We start from the raw sequence: 25,038 nt of genomic DNA, 5'->3' as shown, positions 1-25,038 counted from the left end.
CTTGGACCTCACTGTGTGGAACGAACGAGGACCTGAAGTCCGTTTGCACTGCCACCGGCCAAACGCCACACTTCCTCACAAAGGTGCACTCCCATGTTTGAGGTAACTCACTTTTTGAATGAATGACCGTGGCAAGCGTGTAGATAGATAGATAGATAGATAGATACTTTATTAATCCCGAAGGGGAAATTCAAGTGTAGGCCAGTAGGCCATGTTCTCTCCGCCCTCTCTCTGCCAGTGGGGTTACATAAAGTGGTGTGAAGCTCCGCGTTGAGCAAACGTGGCAGCAGCATGAAAACACCTGCGATGTCGCTGGCCCGTCTCCAGTCAGTCTTTTGTGCTGGGCTGAATAAATGGGCGGCATTTCTGGAGAGGGAAAACAAGTCCACTCACTACTCAATTCCGCACTGCAGGGTGCAAAAACACCCCAGAGACTCCAAGCAGGCTGAGCTATAACCTACACAGACAAGAGCAGCCAGCAATCCCCGCACGCCAAAGAGCCAACAAGAAAACAACATCTGTATAGCTCAAAATTAAAACCAGCATTGCTGGCATACACTGTATCCCATGTACAGTACATATGATTTAATTTGGATATTGAGGAACTGTGAATGTTGTTTGTCTTCCTTTCTTTACTTTTTCCTTAAGGGTGCTACTGCTGGAGGCCTTTCAGAGGCAGGTCATCTGAGCATGTGTCAGTGTGGGTTTTCCAAGCATGCGTTGGCCAACGTGGAGGGCAGTGGACTGGGACAGAGGGGCCGTCAGCACCACAGACCTCAGAGGGTCCAGATCTCCAGTGCAGATGTGGGTCAAGACGACTCTGCATCAGATCATCATAAGCGTTCACAAACCAGCCTCTGACCTTTGCATGAAATGCGATACGTGCAAGAGGTTGGAGGAAGAAAATAACACAACGGAATCCAGGTGATTGACGGTTTGTGAATGCCGAGCTCTGTGCCTATGGTGTCTGGTGAGTGCAGAGCTGGTGGTGGGATGGTGGGAATGTTGCCTCACAGAGATGCAGAGGGATTTTTTGGAGATCAGCTGTTGTGTCAGCGAGGTCCGTGATCACAACAGCGATATTACTTTAGAACCAGAGACCTCCAACGTGAAATACCATTTGACAAAGCAAACAAACAAAAGCCGGCGTGAGCTCCCATAACACCGCCTTTCACAGGTCAGACTGTGGCATTGTTGCGAAACCCTATGCTTTTCAGCAGCCACTCTTCTGAGCCTCTTGCAGTTTCACATCGTCCTCCATTAGAGGGCTGTCACTATTCTTCCAAAATATGCTGCTCATTATCTGTTCACAGAGCCCAAGCAAGCCCGACCATGTCATTAGGGATTTAGAGTGTCAAAGGTGGGATTTGGTTGATCATTGCGTACAGTGCCAACAGCATACTTCGCCTTACAATCGGTACGGAAAGATTGACTGCACTCCTCCCCAGCCCCTCCTGGATGGCGTACAGCGCTCGAAAGCCTTCAAGTGAGTTGTGAATCAGCGTCGACAGATCAGAGGATTGTCCAGGGGTGCAAGGGCAAGTCAGGGGAGATCCATGGGGGCAGTTTCGTGATGATCAAAGCACCACTGCAGGTGAACTCACCGGAGTGTACGGAATACACTGTATCTGTGCTGAGCAAAAAGAGGCAATGTGATGTAGACAACAGAGTCCACTCGAGCAGTGACACACAGAGACTTGATTCCAGAGCAAGGGTCACTTAGGAATGTCCATGCCACTGGATGGGAATAGAAAAGGTCGAGGAGAGATAGCAAGTAAGTATTCTGAGGTTCATAAACAACTCTATTTGTTTGAAGTTTCAAAGATTAAAAAATGTTGGCTGTAGCTACCTAATGGGTTAAAAATGCTCTTTGCAAATACTTTTAAGAGGATGTAAAATAGTTTTAATTAGACCAATAAATCTGTCAGTAAACAAGAACTAAAACATGAGCTGATTGCCTGTAGCATTTTTACCAAATCAGAAGATTAATGGAATTGTTCAACACACTAAAGTTAAATTTTAAATGGTTTGCTGGTCATTCCAGAACATGTTTATTGCAGTCTTGGAAACTTTAATAGCCCTGCTGTATAGGGGGAAACGCCCAGGATTAAGTTGTCAGAAAGATGTCTTTATGAAGTTCAATCGTGTTTGAAAAGTGCTTTTTATCCTTAACAACATATTGGAACTGTCAGTAGTGAAGTGAATTAGAATTACACTGAAAACATGTCTACTGAAAGACATAACTGTTATCACAGTCTCTAGGGAGACTAGCACGCTCTGTGTATGCTTGCGCACAGTGCGCGTGCTCTTGCTTCTGCAGTTTATAAAGCAACTCGCTGTTTGACATTTCTACCTGCAGGCTTATGGACTGTTTCGTATTTATAAACAAACACGCTTGAACGCTTACGCAGGGGTGGTAAATAACCCTGATTGGCATCCTAATGCGAGACTAGAAACTTGACACCTGACGCGCGGCACAGATCAGAATGCATCAAACATCCATGGCGAAGAGAACTACTTCTAATCGCCTTCCGCATTGCTGGACACCTAATACGGGGACATAGAGCTGACATAATCTCCAAGCCATCCTAAATTTGTGGTTCTGCAAATGGAAAGGCACGGCATGTGTAGTAAGGTGTGGACTCCTCACCCGCTACTTGTGCTATTTGGTAGAGGTCGTATGCAGAAAGGGCGGACTCATGCGCAACGTCAGTGCGCTCGAACCCTTGAATCTATTTAAACTGGCCGCAGTCTCCATCGAGGGCAATTCACATGCGGCTGCACATCTGTAGTGCAAGTGTACAAGCTTGTTTCCAATAAACAGTCAGATCTCTTTGGAGACATTCTAGGATCAAAATAGCGCGTAACGATGGAAATCAATGGCTGGCTTAAAGTCTCGTAAAATTTTCAAGATTTTTCAATGTTCTGGGGACTTCGCATTATCATTTAATGGTTCAGATTGTTTCAAGTTGTGTGGATTCGATCGGCACGGCTGGGATCCGAGTGTTGTCTTCTTCACCGGAGGAGTAATTAATTTATTCCCTGGTCACATTTAATTAAAAGTATTCCACCAGACGCCTAGTAGTCTACTGCTCCTTTCGGCTTTCGCCATCAACTCCCTGAAAAGAAGTCCTGATGTCTTCATTTGACTCCTTGCAGTTGTTGATGGTAGTTCTCTATCAGGTTTCCTCCGTGGATCGTAGCATCCTGTTATTGGGCAACTCGATTTTGACAGAGCAGTCCGTCGCGCACTGACCCGGGACTACAGAAGCCGCGGATCGGTGTGTGCGTTGGAGACCGAACTGATTGCCGTACCAGCGGCTAATTTCAAGGTATTGGCGTACAGCGCTGAACTGGTAGTGGATTCTATGAATGGGTGTGGATTTTCTTCCTCTACGACACAGTTTGCTCGCTGGATATATATATCATAGATCTTTTTGGATCATTTCATGCACCATTGTTGACCTCTTTTGGATCTTAGAACGATTTCAGCAAAGGGTCTGCATGGGCCGGATTTAAGGTATGTAGGCTATTTGATGTTAAGGTGATTAAAGAATGCCTCTGTGCACATTAAAATGTAAATGATACATTTAGCATGGCAATTACAACGTTTCCAGAAAGGTCACAAATTTAGTAGGCCTATACTATGTGAAAAGTTTGTCTTATTTTAGGGTAAGTCCACCTGTACGGCTACCCTATGCATTGTAACAGAAAAGTGGTTATGAACAGTTTTTTGCATTAATATTTGTGGATATTGCATATTCGTGTTCTTTAATGTATATGGTTTTATATGCACATTATGAATACATCTATCATTTAACTCACGACAAATGCGCTCATGAAGTAGCTTAACGTTAGAGCAGCACTCACTTGTTTTTGTGCGTGTCTGTGCCATCAGCCCATATATTTATGATCTGCCTAACGTTTATTGTTGCATTCGATGTACGTAATCATAAACACTCACGCAAAACCGGGGGTTCAGGAAACACCATCTGGTGATTCCGCATCAAGTCTCACTCGTTTAACTCGCCACATGAAGCACTTGTCCTGCACCACTCTCGGGTGCTTTACTGACCGAGGCCGAGATCTACCTTACTGAAAAGCGCACAGGACCCCTGGCATGCGTTCTGTTTGTTTGTCTATTTTATGCTTTTGCAAGTGGTTACTTTATTCAAATACTATACTTGAGGATTTATTGATGACATGTATGCGTGAGCAGGCAGAATTACGTTCGAATTTAACAAGCCTATGGTAGAACACGGCTGCACGACCTCGCGCAAATGACAAGTAACCTTACGTGTATTATTATTGAAGGAGAGTAGGGAGCCAGATGATCATATTGAGTAACTCACTGGATTTGTTAGAGCAAAAGGACCTAAAAGTCATTTTGCTCTAACAACCAGATTTTTTCAAATATGGGACAGTTTTCATTCTCACACTGAATGTAATCTGTTCAAATGAGCCGCTGGTCTAAGCAAGGGATCAGCATTAAAGTCAAAACTGCGAGCTTTTAAATACTTCATCCAGCTCTAATGCTATAAAGACACGATTTATCAGCTAGGCGCCACTAATCACGTACTTCCAAATAACTGACAACAGCACAACTGTTGTTTACTTTTATTTTAGCCATCTGACATAGTGGTTTGCGTTTCAATTGACATCAGCCTATTTCTTTGGCAAGCTTCTCTGTGTATATGGGCCAAGTTCTGGCATGTTGGCACAGACTTGCCATTTCCACAAGAAATGGATAAGCACCTTCTTTACAGAAAACAATGAATAACACTTGAATTGCACATGTATTAAATCTAAGAATTCTGCAAAGCAAAAATAAAATGTCCTTTTAAGTTTCTGGGTAATTTACTTCAGTCAATAACATTTTTATGACAGTATTAAAAGGAGGTTAAATGACCTTGTCTGTGTTGCAGATTCCTTCTGAGGAACTGAGTCTAAAATGAAGTTATGGGATGTTCTGGCCACGTGTCTCTTGCTCCTGACCTCCGTCTCCACGCGCCCCATCTTTCCAAAGCTGCAGCCCGTCAAGAGGCCTCCTGTCGTGGGCTTGCATCGTGACTCTGCTGCCCTGTCTGTGGAGGACTCTCTCATACACCCCTACTCCCATCCAGAGCGCCTGCACAAAACCTCCATGGAGCAACAATGTAAGTGTGCCGCAATTTTTCCTTACTTCCAATACATTCTTACAAACATAATCTAACTCAGGAAGGGGTAAAGGTCTCAGTCGGCAATGAAGATATTTGTTTTACTGTTTTACACAAGTACAGGCATGTTTTAAGAAGAGTGGTTCATTTTATTGAAACTCATAGTTACAGAAATTGAACATACATATATATTTTTGCCAGTGAGCAAGTTGAGCTACTGAAGGATCACATCTTTGTTTCCTTATCACTCATGTGTTGAAGGAGTTGGCATGATGGAGGCTGCGTATGCACTAAATCAGCCTGATAATTCCTCAGCAGTGAGCCACAGGAATATGGGAATGATGCTGATCAAGTTAATATCTACTTAACTGTTATCCTATAGTCAGTGGGACTTAAGAAAGTTAGGAGGTCAGGGTGGATAGCAGAGGGCCTGAAGATGACTTGTGAATAAGGTGAAGATCAGAAATGTCTACAAACCTTATGATCTATGGCAAAGAGTACACATGCTGACTTTGTGGGCACTTCACACTTAGTCCACTCAAGAAAAAAAAGCAGGCAAGTAAAATTTGAGAATAAATCATAGAACATTAATCATTTTCCCCAAATGCTACACTAAAATTCTGTTTACTCTACTGAGTAACCTTTGGAGTCAGTGCAACCCTTTATAGACGTATAGATGGTCTGTCATGGTAGTTTGATCTATGCATCGTCCATCAACACGAAGGGCCTAGTTTATCATCAAAGTATTTTCTTGACTGCTCCGGGCCGCATTGCACGAGTGTCAAAACAAGCTCTACAGCAAAAGGTAGAACTGGAGGAGACATCTGGACAAAAGCCTGAGCTGACATTCCTTCATGGGGCTTGTTTATGTTCACCGCTGCCTTTCCCAGCAGACGAGCACCCCTTTGCTTGCTCACAAAAACGAAGGACGGGACTGACGTTCCCCCCCACCTCACCCCACCCCCACAGCACCCCGGCGAAGTTACAGCAGGGGAGCCTAAACAGATGACGACCTACGAAGAGCGACCCGGGCTCCTGCGCTTGAAGTGTCGAGCCGCCGCGCTCCGCGCCATCGTGGTGTTTATGCTCCTTTTAGCAGCTGGGTGGGAGGGAGCAGTCGTCGTTTGTTTAATAGAACACGACACTGTCTTGTCTTTACACAGTAGTAAACCTCCGACGCACTCTCGATAAGGCATGGAACATTTAGCGAAAATGTTTCCCTCGGCGCGGCCCTCCATCTCCATCTCGACTCCGCTAGAGTACTTAACAGAAATGAAGGTCGCACCATTTCTTTTCGCAAGAGCAAACTAATAAATTCTACAGTGCCCAAATTACATGACATAACTTGAGAGGCATCCAGGCACAGGCTCTTGTTTTTTTTAAACATGACAGCGAGATGAGAGTTACAGAGCTTCGACTACCAAGACCGGGAATGACAGAATGACACAGTGTGGTTTAACATTCAGGGGGGGTTTTTTTGCCACTCCTGTGTCTCAATATGTGTAGAATATTCCCCTAGTGTGCAGTAAGAAAACAGACCAGGATGCAGGGAGGCATGTCTGTACAAGGAACAGGGGAAATTTAAAGACAAATTCAAATTGACCGTGTTAGTCTGCTGGCTCAATTGGAACTGATAGAGAGCCCAATTTTTGCAAACCGTGCAACTGATCCAGAGGTATTCTTTCCTTTCAATTGAAACTCGACATGCTCAATTACTCTTGGCCAGTGTCTTTGAAAGCACATGTGTGATGATTGGCCTCTCTCGTCACTATGCTGAGGTAAGGGGACAATCAGGGAGAAGGTCTCTGACTCACACGAGGAGGAAACAAGGAGAGAGCAACCAACCGGTCCGGCTCAGCAGACCTTGTGAGCACCGAGGGCACAGAGACTGACCAAAAGACTGAGGAAATGATCGGATTCTCCGACACCTCGACTTGCCACGTCAAACGGCCTCTGCCTCACTGAGCGTTGAGTCAAACAGACCCACGGAAGAACAGTCACAGCCTTAATGGCATCCCCGGCCAAGTCCTCTTCCATTTCCTCTTGCCTTACCTGATCCCTCCAAGCATGAGGTGTAAGCAAGTTATCCCTTTGCTGCTTGTTATGCGATCACTCTTTGCATTGGCAGGCCCCTTCGAAATAGAGTCATTTCACAATAATGTAGGCTATGATCTTCACAGAGGGTTTCCAGACATGGCCATTCAGCCAATTGACTTGACTTCTCAAAGAGAGGAAATTAGGGGAACATGTCCTATAATGAAATCATTGTGTATAACACAAAGGATCAAAGGCCTGCTTTTTTCCACGCCTATGTTTGAGTCAGGAGAAGGGAGAGTGCATGTTTTGAGTTTGTGGTTGTCAGTGTGTTTAAAGAGGTGGAGTCAGCTGTACGGGGATGTCATGGTCTATTGCATTTTTCTTCATCTACTGTACTTCAACCAAAGGTCTAAAAGAACCTTTATGAATGACTAAGCACTTAAGTTTGTTGCAATATCATCAAAAGGATAAGGAGCCTCATAAAAGAGGAAATATAGCTTCCTACAGGACTTCTAAAATGACATGAATCATCAGATAAAACATTGTTCTCTAATGATTTACATCTATTGGCAAGACCATAAACAACATTAAATAATGTTAATTCTACAGTGTATTGTTAACAATAATAACAACTACTTCAGGATGCAAACGACGCATCTAAACATGCCTTTTTCTCTTCTTCAGATGAACTTGAAGGCCCATACCCTGATCAGTTTGATGACGTTATGGACTTCATTGAGGCCACCATCGGTAGATTACGCCGCTCTCTAAGAGTCGATGGAAGTTCCCAGAGCCGGAGTGGGAGACAGAGACAGAGTGGATCGCCAGGCACGGACAAGGGGGACAGGGGGGACAGGGGGGGCAGGAAGGGCCGAGGGGGGCAGAGGAGGAGAGGCCAGGGTCGGAAGGGCGGCCGCTCGGGGAAGGGTGGCCGGGAGGAGCAACGGACCGCGACAGTGGGCCGAGGGTGCCTGCTCCGTGAGGTCCACCTCAATGTAACGGACCTCGGGCTGGGCTACCAGACCAAGGAGGAACTTATCTTCAGGTACTGCAGCGGACCCTGCTCGGACGCGGAGACCAACTATGACAAGATTCTGAACAATCTGACCAACAACAAAAAGTTGGACAAGGAGAAGCCCTCTCGGGTTTGCTGTCGCCCAATCGCCTTTGATGACGACCTCTCTTTCTTAGACAACAACCTAGAATACCACATTCTGAAGAAGCATTCCGCCCGGAAATGTGGTTGTGTGTGACAAAAACAGAGAGAGAAAGGACAAAAAAGAAAGACAGAGCGCCCAGTGGACTTCACTCAAAGGGGTGTCCACTGCAGGTGCCATGGCCAGTGCATACAGAGAGACCTCATGTGTAGAAGCCGAGCTTGGGCAAAATGGTGGTGTGGACGTTGGCCAGTTCCTGAACAGGTGGAGTGCAGGGAATCTCCTGTGATCGTCCATGCAGACTGAGAATCACATTTGATACAGTGTGACAAGTCATGCAGGTACAAGTCAAGGTCAAAACCTCAGTGTTCATTCATGTAAACTTACACAACTCACTAACTCACACTTAACAGTCTGGCAAGAAAGACAAGGTAATGCATGACACCTCCTAAGAAATAGCATAACACTAAGACTCACACCGCAAACAAACACACACACACACACACACACACACACACACACACACACACACACACACAGTCATTCTGTTACCCAACTTTGCTGCTTTAGTTCAAGCCCTTCAGGATAGAGAGCAGAACTGCGGACGCATTGTTTGTGCTACATGGGGTTCTTTGGTTGCCGAAGAACTGCTCCAATCACTATGTGGCAAATGCCTCTTAACGTTTACATTCAGTAAGGAGTCATTCACCCTGGCCCAGGAGCAGCAACAGATGTTTTTTTAAGTATTAGAAATCTATCAATTTATCTATCGTATCTATATCAATGTATATGTATATGTTATATATATATATATATATATATATATATATATATATATATATATATATGAGAAATGTATTTATTGAGATTTAATTAACTTATTGTTATTTATTACAATCTGTCGTATTAAGAGTGTTTCTTGTTTTATTTTGTTTCTTTTTTTTTATTTATTTGAAGAGCTTTTGTGTCTTTTTTTTTTTTTTGGATGGTGCCAAACGTGGAGCGAGTCGTTTCCTGCAGCAGCCGTAAATAATCAAAACAATCTGTGAGAGAAAGACGGAAACAGAGAGCGCACTCATCACGGATGTCTCTACTAACATCTGTGATGTTTAGGAATATGGTAATTTTTGTAATTCCGCACACAGAGATGTATTCCACTGAAACTGCAGAAAGGTTGGGAAAGGGGAGAGAAAAGCAGAACAGATAGATGTAAGGACCAACTCCCCCACCTTAACAAAAAAAAAAAAACAGAAGAAAAAAAGATTTTCTGCTCCCGGTTTTTTTGGTACAGCAATCTCCACACTTGAGCACATACTCACCACTATACACCCCTCTAACTCAACTCTCAATTCTTTTACAAAAGAGAAGAGAAGAGAAAGAACCTCAACCAATGAGGGCCCAAAAGCCCTTTAGGAGAGCAATCAACTGTTTACTCTCATGGAGTCAGTCTTGACGTCGGGCCTGCAACTCCTCAATTGCAAGCATCTGTTTACAGGAAGAAAATACATCCCTTAGCAATTCTGTTTGTTTCTGTCCATAATAAAGTTACTGTCGTAAGTGCACACGGAGAGGGGAGCAGCGGTTTGCCTCACGGTCATCAACAAGCACAAACAGAATGGCCTCGTCTCATCCTGCTCTCCTGAGTGGTGGACGATTCCTCCCTCACTTCTGGTTCCGTATGCTCGTCTGAAAAGAGCCCTTTAAGTGGGCGCTGACACTACCGGAGGCTGACGAGGATAGTTTGACTCACGGATCAGGGCTTAGGGAAATGATTGTCAAACACAAAGGTTAAAGCACCTCTACTGGCTGGTAGCCCCCCTCCATCCCCTACAGTTTAAGTCCAATTAAGTTTCAGTCTTCTGCAAATGCCCCCAAATCATCACACACTCAACAGATGGCTGAGGATTGCCCCTGCTTTCAGGTAGTGATCCTGTCCCCTAAATTCCCTGAAAACAAGATAAGGGTATGTTCAAATAATAAGCGCAATCTGGACAAACCATTCCTTGGTTAAGATACAATGGTATTGGACAATTGGACAAAAAGTACCAATTAGAGCACTACAAACCCATTTAAATGATTAAAACCAGAAAACCAAGATCCCTGACTATAACTGGCCTAAAGCTTAATACTAAGCACAGAGAATAGTCACTGATTATAAACTGTCTCACTTGTGTAACATCCCGTGAGAGGATTTTTTCCCCTCTCCTCTTCCTTTACAGTTTGAACAGTGCAGTTCACTCAGACACAGAAAACCCCAAGGCCAGACCCTGATGTTGCTCTGGATTAGGGACCTGAATCAGTGCTCACTCTACAGGAACGGAGCCAGCTTTACGCGGTAATCCCCGCCGCACACAGAACAAATCCACTGAATTGAGAAGAATTTAGGCCAAACCCACTGGGGGGAGAGGGAAACACACTACAGCTAATAGTCCTTTTAGCACCGGAATCATTTGATCAACTGCATTTACCTTCACAGTTGTTATTATGACGTGTGTGTGCAAGTTTGCTTCAGAAGAGAAGCCATGTGAGGCATTATAATATCAACACCCCCCCCCCCCCCCCCACGACCTCTTCCCTCAGCCGGAACTGTGCGAGCTGTGAGCTATACTTCGTTGTCCTCCTGTATATTAGGTTGCTTAAATGTAAAGTATTTTGTTTTGTGACTGAGATTTTGATTCCTTTTGATGAGTGTTTTTGTGTGTGTGTGTGTGTGTGTGTGTGTGTGTGTGTGTGTGTGTGTGTGTGTGTGTGTGTGGGATGAACTAGAAGTTTGGGTGAGGCCATGGCTGCTGGACTATGAGGTAGAGAAGGAAGTCTCCTGTCTGGTTTTCTTTTTGTTTTGTTTTCAGTGTCAGTTCTGTGAAAAAAGGTGTCATGTCTTGCTTGTTTTGTGTTACTGAACCAAAGTTCTCTACAGACTTTATTTTTGTACAATATTCATTTTATAACTTTTTACAGAATAAATCTTGTTTCTATACCATCTTTGTCATCTTCTTACATTTATTTCTGTGTATCTTCAGTTTCAAAGATAGTGCCACCTTTGCTACAGGTATAAAAGGTATGAAAACAAAAAATACATTTTGTGTTCTTTTCAACATTTTGCCGTTTTAACAGCTAAATAAAGTCAATATCCATTCATCTTAATGTCCTTATCAAAGTCAAAGTCAAAGTCAGCTTTATTGTCAATTTCTTCACATGTTCCAGACATACAAAGAGATCGAAATTACGTTTCTCACTATCCCACGGTGAAGACAAGACATCTTCTCTTATCTGCCTACCCTTAAAGACAAGCAGATCCTTTACAGGTTACTCAATAAACTGAACTAAACGATCAGTGCAAAGAAGGCAGATAAAGGCTCCAAAGGCATTTTAACGGACCACAAACCAGGAGGAGCTACTCAAATTGCTGAACAGAAAATCAACTGAAGCAAAAATACTGAATGGCAATGTCACAGGGACTGAAATCAGAGAAGGTAAACACTCAGCACGACAGTGGTACGGTATGCTTTTCAAAACAAAAACGGCGTCCCAGGCCATTGTAATTAGCCAGTGTATTCAACGGGAGGGGTTAAAGTAGTGCAGGCAGACGATGCGTCTTCAGTTTGGATGAAAGCGTATGCTGAACGGAAAAATGTAAATATTCACTGAGAGAAGACACTGAGAGTGAAAGATGGCCCAAGAATTTTCTGGATATCCGAAAGCAGCCGAGTGACACGCAGGATTAGCTGGAGAATCTCCAGGGAGGAACCGCCTCGGGTCTGCAAAGCCACTGACACAGTCCCGCCTGGGTCCCAACAGGCCATTGCCCCTGACACACAGACATACACACACACACACACACAGAGTGGTCAACAGCCGAGAGCATGAGCACAAACCTGATAACAAGGGGGACGCGAGATCCGATCCTCCCAGCGGGGCCGGCTACTGACTTTTAGGGCTGTGGTAGAAGCCATGCCACGCCACGCCACACACGCCCCTGCAGCGGCCTTTCCGTGAGAGCCGGACAGGGTGACCGAGGTGGGCATGGGTGAGCCATGACATCATCTGCACCCGCATTCCAGCATTCCGCGGCCGGTAACAGACACTGCGGCGGGAGGCTGCTGACATCACCCCTCGGGAATAGGCTGGCTGGGATTAGATGGGAACATTGCTGGGATAAGCCTCTGTCTGTGCACCTCGCGTACAGTTTACAGCTTTTTTCTTTTTTTTTATTATTATTTTTTTTTTCACGACCCAAGTGAGGAAGGAGGCGGACAGTCAAGGATTTGCTTGGGAGACTTTGCAACGAAAAGGGGAGGGGGGGGGGGGCGTCTCTCTGAGAAGGCGCTTGAGAAAGCTGACAAGCAAGATGTTCTACAGTACGTAGCTTGCAGCGGGAATAATTAGGAATGCATCCCATAAGATCAGGCTGCATTGCTCTCATAGTCAACCACGCGGGGGGCTTAACTAGAGAAGGGAGCTCTGGGCACCATTCTGTCGTCTAAAGGACAGAGCATCATAACAGGGGGTAATGAAACAAAAACGGGGCAGCTATGCGGGTAGAAACTGATAGTGGCACAAGGCCCGCATGCAACTCTCTGCAACTGTCCACTGTTGGCCAGATGGTACATTCCTCAAATGCACCGCATGCATGGTGTAATTCTTATTTGTCACATACCACCCATCACTGCTTCTGAGCAGGTTGCACGGCCCATTTAGAAAGGGGGGGAGGGGGTTTCATGGTGGCTTAAGGTGAGGGAGTTTTGAAACCAAGTCACATTTATAGGATCCCCTTAAAGGGACACCAGGCAACGTTTTCGTGTTAATTACTCATCTTCGTAAGTCGGTATATGGTTAAATGACTCATTACAGAGCGAATGAAGACTCTCTCGCCTGCCCCTACTGCCTGTAGGAAGAATATCCCGCTTGCAAGTTCAGTGTATCGTACCCGCCGACCGAAGCAGGATCAGTTTTCATCCTGCATCCACAGCACAGAGGCAGGCTAACGAAACGCTAGCGATTGTTGCTAACGTGTGTATAACGGCAGACCCGGCGAAGAAGCAGCGAAAACCCTTGACGGAAGATGCAAAGAAAAGGTGAAGAGCTTCAGACCGCGAGCGAGGGGTTGTTTCGCCATATTTTTTTAGTTAATAATCAGCATTGTTTTGGAAGGGTCTTCAGACTTTTCTCATTTCCAAAGACAGCACTTTAGATTTTTCCAGAGTTTGGAAGGAATTTGTTTGATCTTGTGATGGGAAAGTGGAGTGGAAGGCCGGACTGCTAAATAAATATTTACGGGAGTCTATGAGTCACCTTCGAACATACCCCTCTGCAGTCACACAAACCACCTGGACCTCAGAGGAGAACGCCTCAGCAACCATTCAAATCTGTAGTGACACGCAGCAATGTGTGCCTTTAAAGGTGGGTGGGCGAGGGTGTGTGTATGAGAGTGTGTTTGTGGGTGTGTCTGAGGAGAGCATAGCAGCTGTGTGTCAACACAAACAATTCTGCCAAAGCTAGTCCAGAACTATGCTGGAGTATTGAATGTTTTTTTCTCTTCTAAAATAAAATAGTTTGGAAGAGTGAGCACATCTGTTTGAAACAAAGAACAATTTGTTTTGCTTAAACTTAAAAAGATGGATTAGCATTTTGAGGAATCAAAATGAATATACAAGAACAAGTTGTAAAAAGGTTCTTTATTAAAAGAATGTTTGAATTATTAATTGACTGTTTATGTCTACACAATTGTACATCTTTTTAATCAATGATATAAAAACAAAAAAGATCTTGACACACCCATGTGTCAAAGGTTCTGAGGAGAAGTGTGAGCTGACTGTCGACACACTAACTGCATGCTGCTGGAAAAGGCATTCAAACACAGGCCTCTCTCCAAAAACAAACACACACTATGTGTGCACGAGTCAAACACACCCTCTTAACCCACGAGGACATAGAGAGAGAGAGAGAGGAACAGAAGAGAGAGACACTGAGAGACGAAAGGAAATGAAAGAGGGATAGAGAGAGGAGGGAGGTTGGAGAGGTGTGATGCTGTGTGGTGTGCTCAGATTTTACGTTTCTTCCACTCCGGTTCTTTGTCGGCTTCTTCATCCGATGACTCTTCCTCAGCGAATAGTGGCTCAGGCTGTGTCCTGAGAAAAGAGGTGAGAGAGAGAGACAGAGAGAGAGAGAGAGAGAAATGAAGAGATGAAGGAAGAAACGGAAAGAAAATTAAAAAAAAAGGAAGATGGATTAATCCATTTCCTTTACGTATCACGTAATTCTGACCGGCGATTAAGACCCGACATCTGCGCCCGAGTGCCTAAGTCTCAGAGGGAACATGATCTTGGACAGGGAAAAATGAAAAACAGCGGGAACGAAAGCAATGAATGAGAGAATTACATACTGTATGCCCTTTTGAACTGTAAGCAGGTATTGACTCTTTATGCACGGACCCGCAACGTATCCAGCACATACTGAAGGGTTGACAGACTTTTTTGCTGTTTTGACAGCATCTTTTAAGCTTTCCCAATTCCAGTTCACCACTGTGAGCTTTGATACCGGTACACCCCCCAAACAAAATGTCTGTGACATTGATGTTCAGTTACTGGGCTGTGAGATGCATGCTTTTCAGACAAATGTATCTTTCAAAATGGACACTGCAGGACAGGGGGACAACGAGCCTGCAGCAGAAACAATGCTGACCGAGGACACAGGATACATGCTCTGTGGTTGAAACTTAACCTCTAATCTTCATCTTAGGTAGCCAGTCCACATTTGAAGGGCAACGAGTGTAGATGTCTCTCTCTCTCTGTGTGTGTGTGTGTGTGTCAGTCATCAGTCGTCCGACACCAACAGGAGGCAATTAGCTAACTGCTAACTGAAGTCTGTTAGTGTGTGTTAGTGTGTGTGTGTGTGTGTGGGTGTAAGTCTAGTGCTCTGACTCAGAGCATGGCAATTAGGCCACTGGAACAAAAGGGGTAACAGGATCATTTGGCCAAGCAGTTCTTCCTGAGACCAAGTGCTACAATGACCCTTGTTAGTGTCAACAGACGTATTACCTGTAATTGAGTGCTATACTGTATCTGTGTGTGTGTGTGTGTGTGTGTGTGTGTGTGTGTGTGTGTGTGTGTGAGCACGTGTGCTTTGGCTAAATGGCTATGCGGGCATGGATAAGGTTACAGTGGATCAACGCTCCATGGAGCCATCAACACTCCTCTTCACAGGGCGCCAAGACCCAACTGCTCCTTTCAACAGCAGCATCACATGTACCGCTTGGACCCCGTCGCTGCCGTGCCGAAGTGACGTTTATATTTAGCTATTCCACACCAGCTTTCTTATTCAAAGCAAAACCGCAGTGCTGTGGGCACTTATAGACTTACCTGGAAATTTAACCTATATTGATGGTATTTCTGGAATCGCACTGGTTGAGTGGCAGAGGCATTTGTCCTTGAAGTGGTCATAGGCTGGTTCCGAATACTAACGTTTTAAAACTTTTGGTGAGGCTGAACTAGCTCCTATAACACTAACTGCAATTGTAAACATCCAAACAAACAAAGCAATCAAAAAAACGTCAAGATTTAAAAAAGAAAATTAAACTCGGGTCAGTCTGGGTTGCTTAACCGTGTCCCACAGTATTCATATTCAGTCATGCATGATCAAAAGTCTTGAGGCACAGTATTAGCAGCATGTAAGAGTGGAGCTAGCCACTTGTAAGAGGTAGTCTGTTGATAGTATGATCACCAAGACATTTGAAAAATGTTGTACACACATGTACAAACAGATACAGATATGCTGTGTCTGCTGCAGACAACTAAGAAATATTGTTGACAACAGCCAGGAGGACAAGAGGGCCGATTTCTGCATCTCTGTAGACACAGGACAGCACTGATAGCTATGATTAAGCTGTGCTCATCTCTGTAGACACAGGACAGCACTGATAGCTACAGTATGACTCAGCTTCTCAACACTACCCATATTGCAAGGCCAAAGCCAGGCATAGATCTAGAAACGAGGGCAGTGGTAACTGGGGCTAGCATAAAAAAACGAAAGAAAAAAAAAAACAAAAACCAGATACTTTTTACGTGGCTGCCTGGCTGCCACTAGGGGACATAGAGGAAGAAGTCGAGAAAAGGTTGTGCACGGAAAGTTTCGTTTTAATTAGCGGCCTCGGCGCGCGTGCTATGCGGCGGCACGCTCATGCATAATGCATGATCCAACAGCAGAGGCAGCAGCAGCGGCGGCAGGAGCCCTCAGACAGTCTGCCGAGGTGACAACGGGGCGCGCTGGCCTAAAAACACAGCCAGCCGGCCGGCCGGTCGGCCGCTCCGCCAGCGTCGTGTCCAGCCTGCTCCCGTTTCCCCACCAGCGCCGAGGAACTAGCCCACACACACACACACACACACACACACACACACACAGAAAAAGGAGGCCAAGCCTGTGTGTGTGTGTGTGTGAGTGGGAGTGTCTGTGAGTGTGAGTGAATGTGCCTGCCGTGTGGAGGGGGGGAGCATGGCGTGAAGCCCTGGAGGTTTTAAACCCGCCTGTGCGTGCTCCACACTCTACCCAGACACTGCTTCAGCAGGGGTCATCTGTAGCATGGCAGCCCCACCAAACACACACACACACACACACACACACACACACACACACTACCCCCCCCCCCCCCCAGGTAAACATTTAAAGGAGAAAGTGAACAAGTGCAAGACACCGAAGTCGGGGCATGCGCGTGTGTGTGTGTGTGTGTGTGTGTGTGCGAGAGTGTTTGAGAGAGAGAGAGAGAGAGAGAGAAAGTGTAAGAAACGACTGGAGAGAGAGATGTCGGATATAGCAGAACTGACAGCGTCTTATCAGCTTGCCAGCGCTGGCTGGCGCGGCTTCAAAAGCGGCTAAAAGCCAGCGGCGTGATAAACATGGGCGCACAACACCACGCAGGCAGAGAGGCCGCGCGTTCAAAAGTGACCAAGACGGATGGCTTTGGACATGTTTGAAAAATCGCCTCTTTTACTACCAATAAAACAGCCTTAGCCGCCATGTTGATAGAAGCTGTTTAAAGCTTGGGGAGATGTGGGCCGGTGGGGGGGGGGGGGGGGGTAGGGGGGATTCACTGCACACATTGTAGGAGGCACAGACTCCTCTGTGGTAAACTAAAGCTTTATTAATAGTGGAAACAGCAGCAACTATGTGTTAAGTGGGCCAGCCAGATAGACCAAGCAGACTGAAGCAGGCCATGTAATGAAGTTATACCTTGTAACAGATGCATGCTGCACACTAGTGTTATGTCTTCCAGTGTGTGTGTGTGTGTGCCTTGTGCATATTAGTATGTTGCCTGCAACTTACACATGTGTGCACAGCAGTGTAATGTCTGAGTGTATTGCTCCTGTGTGTGATTCCACACAGTAAGGTGTGTAAGTCTCTGTGTGTGTGTGTGTGTGTGTGTGTGTGTGTGTGTGTGTGTGTGTGTGTGTGTGTGTGTGTGTGTGTGTGTTTTTGAGTGAGCGAGCGAGCGTGCGTGTGTGTGAGTCCCAGCTGGACACCTGATCCACAGGTGCGCCGGAACAGCTTGTTAAACTTTCATGTGTGTGTAAGGCCCTGGGTGTGAAGGTGTGTGAGAGACGGTGTGACCTGCAGCCAGCTGCTTTATGAATGATCACGCACGCACACATACACACACAGACATATACACACACACGCACAAGCACACACCACACTCAACAATGGGGCCTGCACAGCTCTCTGGTTACAACGCAGAGACCTACCTGCTACCTGTCTGCGTCACCAAGGAGTGTGAGGTGTGTGTGTGTGTATGCTCCTTTCTGCTTACCAGGTGGCTTTTACTATCAGAGACTGATCTCTGCTAACACTTGTAAAATTCCATGTCACCCTGACCCTGTGTGCAACCTCATTTATGGAGTCAAGTGTGTGAGATCATGTATGCATGCAATACTGTATGGGCAGTGTGTGTGTGTGTGTGTGTGTGTGCGTGTGCGTGTGCGTGTGCAAACCTGAGTTGATTTAATTGTAACTGTAAAGTGTTGATGCTTTGAAGTATGCCAGGGAGAAAAAATACGAATACGTGTTTGTTTGTTTGTTTTTTTGTGTGTGTGTGTGTGTGTGTGTGTCCACATACTCTGTGTATGCTGGGGCCACCCAGTATGGGTTCTCTTCTGCCTCCTTGGCGTGCCGCAGGATGGCCTCGCGCGGGTTGCTGTCATCGGTCTTGTCCAGAGCGATGTTCTTCACGATGTACGAGGACAGCGTCCCGCCATGGGCAGCCACGCGACCACCTCGCCCTGCACACATACGTGAGCGTCACACATACCGTATGAAGTAGCATAGCGGCTAAGGCACTGGGCTAGCAAGTAGTAGCCCGAAATGTTGAGGGTTCAATTCCCAACCGCCACTGTTGTACCTTTGAGCAAGACAACCCCGAGATTCTCTGGGCAAACTAGCCCTTCTAAGAATTGACGTATGTAAGTGGCTTTGAAAAACGTTAAGCAAGTAAACATACTGAGCACATTGGCGCTTTCCGCCAAAGGTTCTAGAGCGTAGCGCTCTAGAATCTTTGCTTTTCGCTTTATACTTATTTAAGCATTTGGCTGTCGCCACTATCCAAAGCCACTTACAGATCAGTGATAATTGCTGGGGCAGGTCTCCCTGGAGCAACATGGGGTTCCCATTTGCATGAACTGCGACCTGTTACAAAATGGGACTTGATCGCCAGATCACGTCATCCAATCCCATTGAGTAACAGGTCGGGTCTCTACTCAGGTAACTGGCGGTACATATGCAACCCAGACGGTAAGCGCCTTGCTCAAGGACACGATGTTCAGAGGCAGGAATCGAACCCATGACCTTCTGTCACTACTGCATGCTCCACGTACAACACTACCACCACCTCCTTATATCACTGTCTAGTTATGATGTCCAGTCCAGCTTGAATTTCCCCTTGGGGATCAATAAAGTATCTATCTATCTAGCTGATACACACTGGTCATTCATATGAGAACTGGATGCCTTTCAGCACACATGCATCCCTATAGGATACTCTTTCTCAACACTGGGCTACGGCTTGGAGTGGACTAGGGACCGTAATGACAGTCTGGACAGAGGAGAGTCTCTTGGCCAACACAAACACACCCAAACAAACAAGACTCTGTGAGAACTCCACTACAGAAGGCAGTGATCAGGGCATATTTACATTGTGAGTAAACACAGGCGCCTGGCTGGAGGACGCAGTGTTGAGAGGGGAGAGGGGCTGGAAGAGGAGGACGGTGCGGCTCACTCCTGCTTATCTCAACGTTAAATGCGGGATGATGCACACTGTAGTTTGTTTTCTCAAGAGGAGCAACAATATTAGCAGGGAAAAGCCTGAGAAATTATTTAAAAAAAGACTCAAATTCCCAGACTGCTGAGCAGCTTCCATTTCCTAGGACTAGGACACTTTTCTTTGAGATAATTCCATGACTCATAGCTTCTCTATTTAGCAACCTATCTCTCTCTCGGTCTGTCTGTCTGTCTGTGTGTCTGTGTGTCTGTGTCTGTGTGTGTGTGTGTGTGTGTGTGTGTGTGTGTGTGTGTAGGAGTTGATTTAGAGTGCTTCGAGAGGTGGTCTGTGGGTGAGGAACTCAGCACTGGTATGCTGCCAGTTCTTCAGTGTAATTGTACAGCATGTTTACACTCCTCCCCATCCAAACACTACGGGCAGAGGGGCCCTATTCTGGGATAGATACACACCCCTGGATTGCTCAAGCCTTACCTAGATGTTTGGACCAGTGTGTGTGTGTGTGTGTGTGTGTGTGTGTGTATGTGTGTGTGTGTGTGTGTGTGTGTGTGTGTGTGTGTGTCATTGTATTTTAATGTGTACTGTTGTTGACTTTGTAAAGTGACCTTGAGTCTGAGAAAGGCTCTATATAAATAAAATGTATTATTATTATTATTATTATTATTATTATTATTATTATTACTATTATTATTATTATTATTATTATTATTATTATTGTAAAACAAATAGCCTCTCGAGGACAGTAACGTTTATTAATGTTACAGCTAAAGCTATAGCTACTCATCTACCTAAGGTTTGGGATCACAATGAATCAAGGAGACTGTTTCCAACAAATTCACAGCAATGTTGCCCTGATGGCCTTTGTGTGTGCTCGTGCGACCCTTGCACTAAACTCTTTTTTAAAAGGGTCTAGTACAGTACTGACGTTCTTTGTTTGTGTACATTCCTATATTATGACTCCTTATGAACACAGTCGGAGTCGGAGGTTATTCATTAGTTATTATTCATTAGTTCTGTTGACCCCGGTATTAAGTGGAAAAAGGATAAAAGGATATTATTTCCACAAGCACATAAACACAGGAACATAATGTCTCATAATGACACTATCATATGCAGTACAATATACTTTTTTATACTATTTTTTATATTTTATGAGGTACTGCAGATTTACAATTTATCAAGACTGTTACAAGATTTATAAGACCATAGAAGTAGACAAAGTGAGAAAATGAGCAGACAGAGAATGGAAGGAGGAAATAGAAGCAGTGTGTGTTTGTGTGTGTGTGTGTGTGTGTGTGTGTTTTTGTGTGTGTGTGAGAAAGTGACAGAAAGAGCAGTGTGTTTGTGTGTGTGTTTTTGTGTGTGTGTGTGTTTTTGTGTGTGTGTGTGTGTGAGTGTGTGAAAGTGACAGAAAGAGCAGCATCCATCTGAGAGAGAGTGAGAGGAAGGCCAGGGGCCTTTGGAGATGGTGAGGGGAGGAAGAGGAAGGGCAGGGGCCTTTGGAGATGGTGAGAGGAGGAAGAGGAAGGCCAGGGGCCTTTGGAGATGGTGAGAGGAGGAAGAGGAAGGGCAGGGGCCTTTGGAGATGGTGAGGGGAGGAAGAGGAAGGCCAGGGGCCTTTGGAGATGGTGAGAGGAGGAAGAGGAAGGGCAGGGGCCTTTGGAGATGGTGAGAGGGGGCAGGGGACTCACCTGGCCCAGAGACGGGCGGCTCGGGCTTGTGGGACTTCATCGGGTCCAGACGGTCCTTCTCCAGCTGCTTCCGTGTGCTGCGCTGCCGGGCCTCTCGGAACATGGGCAGCGCGTGAGCTGTGCGCCACACACACACACACACACACACACACACACACACACACAGGAGTGTCAATAACATCATGTGAGCAGCAATAATAATAATAATCATAATAATAATAACAACATCAACAACCCAACACAACCACCACCTCAGTTTAACAGATCAAATGCGCACACACACACACACACACACACACACACACACACACACACAACACACACACACACATGAATACACGGCACACAATATCTAGACACAATAAGACATGCTCATGCAAAGATCAGGACAGTTCACACACACTGCATGTTTGTCCTAACCTCACATACACGCATTCATATCAGCATGTGTCACAGCACATGGTCATCAGCCACAGGAGCATATACACATCGCATGAACCACAACATAACACACAGACACACACACACGCACACACAAGCAAGACTCCTCCACTTCAAAGGCCACCACAGCAACCAGACAGGTAGTAATCTACTTAAGGAGCGGATGTGTTGCCGTTATTTACACACACTTTCACGCTTTACCAATTAGTGTGTGTGTGTGTGTGTGTGTGAGAGAGAGAGAGAAAGGGAGAGAGAGAACGAAAGACTCCAGTACTCCAGGACGAGACCCGCACATACACACACACACACACACACACACACACAGCTGGCCAGATGGAGCGATTTTCCATTCGGGGAGCTGGGCGGTCAGTGCGGGCGGGGTTGTTAATTCCTCGCTGGGCCGCTCACTCGCGCATGGCACGCGTCATTTGGCAAAAAGGTTATCGGTGACAGGCCCCTCCATCGTTCCATCTCTCGGCGTTCTTTTTTTCACCTGCCCATCATTCACCTGCTACCGGTCACCCGGCGATTTTTCCACCGGCCGCGGAGTCCGCGTCACAGACTGGCCTCAGCGTTTGGCTAGGGGGGCGGGCAAAGTGCTAGCTAAATGTCAGCGCAGCGTTGAGAGTAAGTGTGGGCAGTTAAGCAGGCGCGCTGACCGAGCACTGGCCTCACCAAGGGGCATGTGAGCAGGGTGATTAAAGTGCATTAGAAATGCCACGAGTTAGAAGCAGGTGGAGCTTGGAGTGTGTGTTTGTGTGTGTGTGTGTGTGTGTGTGTGTGTGTGTGTGTGTGTGTGTGTGTGTGTGTGTGTGTGTGTGTGTGTGTGTGTGTGTGTGAGTGATCATGCAGGCCTGAGCTGACTATTTTTGAGTGCTGTGTGCAGATGTGTGTGTGTGTGTGATCACGCAAGCTGGACATGGGAAGGGGATGTGTATGTGTGTGTGAGATCATGCGTACCAGGCATGGGTGTGAGGGGGTATGTGTGGATGTGTGCTGTGATCATGCAGCTTGTGTATGGGGTGTAATTGAGTGTGTTTGTGTGTGTGTGTGAGAGAGAGAGGGAGTGTATGTGTGTGTGTGAGAGAGAGCGAGTGTATGTGCGTGTGTGAGAGAGAGTGAGTGAGGTGCGTGGCAGAAGAGTGGCAACAGGAAAAACCAGTTGCTAATGGCTTGGCACCCTGCAGGGCAAGCGGACTACTTATTTCATAAACACACACAGTCTCTCTCTCTCTCTCTCTCTCTCTCTCTCTCTCTCTCTCTCATCCCTAACCCCCTCTCACTAACCCCCACCATCTCCATCATTACTAGTCACTCATCATTTCATTCTTTCCTATAACAGCCCCACCCCCACAACCCAGCACCCATCCTTAGCTAATGGGGCCAGCACAGCTCAAAAGGGGACAATGCATGCATCCCTGTGCATTGTGTGTGTGTGTAGTGTGTGTGCTGTATGGGTGTCTTGCATTGTGTGCGTGTGTGCGTCTCCGTGATCTATATCACAGTGACCCCCATACACACACACACACCACACACACACACACACACCACTAGCATCAGCAGCACTTTAGTGGTGACAGATGGGTAGTGGGGACAACGGTTGCCACGCAGCACATTTGAGTGATAGCTGAGGAGGAGGGGCCACTCACGGGTGATGATGTAGTCCTGCGTCAGAGTCTCGGCCTGCTTCTCCTTCCGCTTGCTCTTCACCACACACAGCTTGGCCCCCCTGGAGGAGACGAGGAGAGATGAGGAGAGGACAGCGTGTGTGTGTGTGTGGGGGGGGGGGGGTGTAAGAGAGAAGGAGAGGACAGGGTAGGAATGGGGAGGAAAGCAGAAGAGAGGAGGTGAGAGGAGAAGAGAAGAGGAGAGGAGAGGACAGAGTGTGTGTGTGTGTGGTGTAAGGAAAACAGAGGAGAGGAGAGGAGGATGTGAGAAGAGAAGAGAGGATGTGAGAGGAGAGGAGGAGTGGAAAGGAGGAGAAGAGAGGAGAGGAAAAGAGGAGAGGATAGGGGGTGAGAGGATGTGAAAGGAGAGGAGAGGAAGGGAGAGGAGGAGAGGAGAGCAAAGGAGGAGAGGATAGGGGGTGAGAGGAAGGGAGAGGAGAGGAAGGGAGAGGAGAGGAGAGGAGGAGAGGAGAGCAAAGGAGGAGGATAGGGGGTGAGAGGATGTGAAAGGAGAGGAAAGGAAGGGAGAGGAGAGGAAGGGAGAGGAGAGGAGAGGAGAGGAGGAGAGGAGAGCAAAGGAGGATAGGGGGGGAGAGGATGTGAAAGGAGAGGAAAGGAAGGGAGAGGAGAGGAAGGAAGAGGAGAGGAGAGGAGAGGAGGAGAGGAGAGCAAAGGAGGATAGGGGGGGAGAGGATGTGAAAGGAGAGGAAAGGAAGGGAGAGGAGAGGAGGGGAGAGGAGGGGAGAGGAGAGGAGAGGAGAGGAGAGGAGAGGGGCAAATGGGGACGAGGGAAAACAAGGGAGAAAAGGGGAGGGGCACAGAGAGACATAGAGGAGTCAGGCTGAGAGGAGAAACATTTCATCACATCTCCACTGGCTCGTTTCATCACATCTCCACTGGCTCGTTTCATTACATCTCCACTGGCTTTTGGACTATCGTCTTCAACACTAGAACAGAATACATGGCCAGATTTTGACTTTCTCAAACAGAGTCCATAAACAGCTCCGGATCATAAACATCTCCAGCCGAGGGCTTTTATCGGCCGGCCCACCAGCCAGAAACGTCTCGGCCGCAGCGGCAGCGTACTGTATCTCTGCGCCAGTGAGACTCGAGTGGAGCGGAGCGCTGCAGCCTGGCACAGACGGGCACTAATGGCAGAGCAGCGTTGGAGCTATTCTGGGTGCCAAACCGCGCCACTCACACAGGCCAATACCCATACTCAACACAGAACTACTGTTCCCCTCTCTAGGAGAGAGAGAGAGAGAGAGAGAGAGAGAGAGAGAGAGAGAGAGAGAGAGAGAGAGAGAGAGAAAGAGAGAGGGATAGATAGATAGATAGATAGATAGATAGATAGGAGTGAGAGAGAGCTAAAGCGAGAGAGAAAGGTAGAGAGAAGAGAGAAATTGAGAGAGTAAGACAGAGAGACACCGATAATGTCTGAAAAGAGGTTTGAAAAAAATAGAGGATGTCCATGAAACAGACATGAAACAAACAGAAAGAAAGAAAGAAAGAAAGAAAGAAAGAAAGAAAGAAAGAAAGACTGAGCCAGGCAGAAAAAGATGATAAGGAAGCGATCTGACGTACCTCTGACTCTTGATGGGGTCGTAGTAGACTCGGGCCAGGCCATCA

General features: G+C 46.4%; 2 protein-coding genes across 3 annotated transcripts in view; one reads left to right on the top strand and one right to left on the bottom strand.

Moving 5' to 3' along the window:
• Positions 1-1,326: 1,326 nt before the first annotated feature.
• Positions 1,327-9,094, top strand: gdnfa (glial cell derived neurotrophic factor a). Of its 2 annotated transcripts, none has more exons than XM_042080739.1 (3): positions 1,327-1,774; positions 4,926-5,156; positions 7,878-9,094. In XM_042080739.1, the coding sequence occupies exons 2-3, from the start codon at positions 4,952-4,954 to the stop codon at positions 8,444-8,446; spliced, it is 774 nt and encodes a 257-aa protein (XP_041936673.1). In that variant the 5' UTR covers positions 1,327-1,774; positions 4,926-4,951; the 3' UTR covers positions 8,447-9,094. The 2 variants fall into 2 exon arrangements, with proteins under 2 accessions (XP_041936673.1, XP_041936672.1); XM_042080738.1 differs by lacking the exon at positions 1,327-1,774 and adding an exon at positions 2,199-3,520.
• A 4,913-nt stretch (positions 9,095-14,007) lies between these two features.
• The window catches only part of LOC121698753 (WD repeat-containing protein 70), a 58,991-nt gene continuing 47,960 nt past the window's right edge, over positions 14,008-25,038 (bottom strand). The window contains exons 14-18 of the mRNA XM_042081099.1: positions 24,994-25,038; positions 23,392-23,471; positions 21,302-21,418; positions 18,456-18,618; positions 14,008-14,478 (exon numbers count right to left, since the gene is read on the bottom strand). The exon at positions 24,994-25,038 is cut by the window's right edge and continues 56 nt beyond it. Of these exons, the coding sequence (XP_041937033.1) occupies positions 14,391-14,478; positions 18,456-18,618; positions 21,302-21,418; positions 23,392-23,471; positions 24,994-25,038 (493 nt within the window). The 3' untranslated portion in view covers positions 14,008-14,390. The remainder of the gene's footprint in view (positions 14,479-18,455; positions 18,619-21,301; positions 21,419-23,391; positions 23,472-24,993) is intronic.

This window comes from Alosa sapidissima, chromosome 23 (assembly GCF_018492685.1).
Source record: "Alosa sapidissima isolate fAloSap1 chromosome 23, fAloSap1.pri, whole genome shotgun sequence".
Taxonomy (NCBI): domain Eukaryota; kingdom Metazoa; phylum Chordata; class Actinopteri; order Clupeiformes; family Clupeidae; genus Alosa; species Alosa sapidissima.
This window is presented reverse-complemented; position numbering and strand designations above follow the sequence as displayed.

Bases quoted from the DNA above. Each gene is read 5' to 3' on its own strand.
- gdnfa (XM_042080739.1), top strand. From the start codon at position 4,952: ATGAAGTTATGGGATGTTCTGGCCACGTGTCTCTTGCTCCTGACCTCC. The intron at 5,157-7,877 runs GTAAGTGTGCCG...TCTCTTCTTCAG, and splicing joins AACCTCCATGGAGCAACAAT to ATGAACTTGAAGGCCCATAC.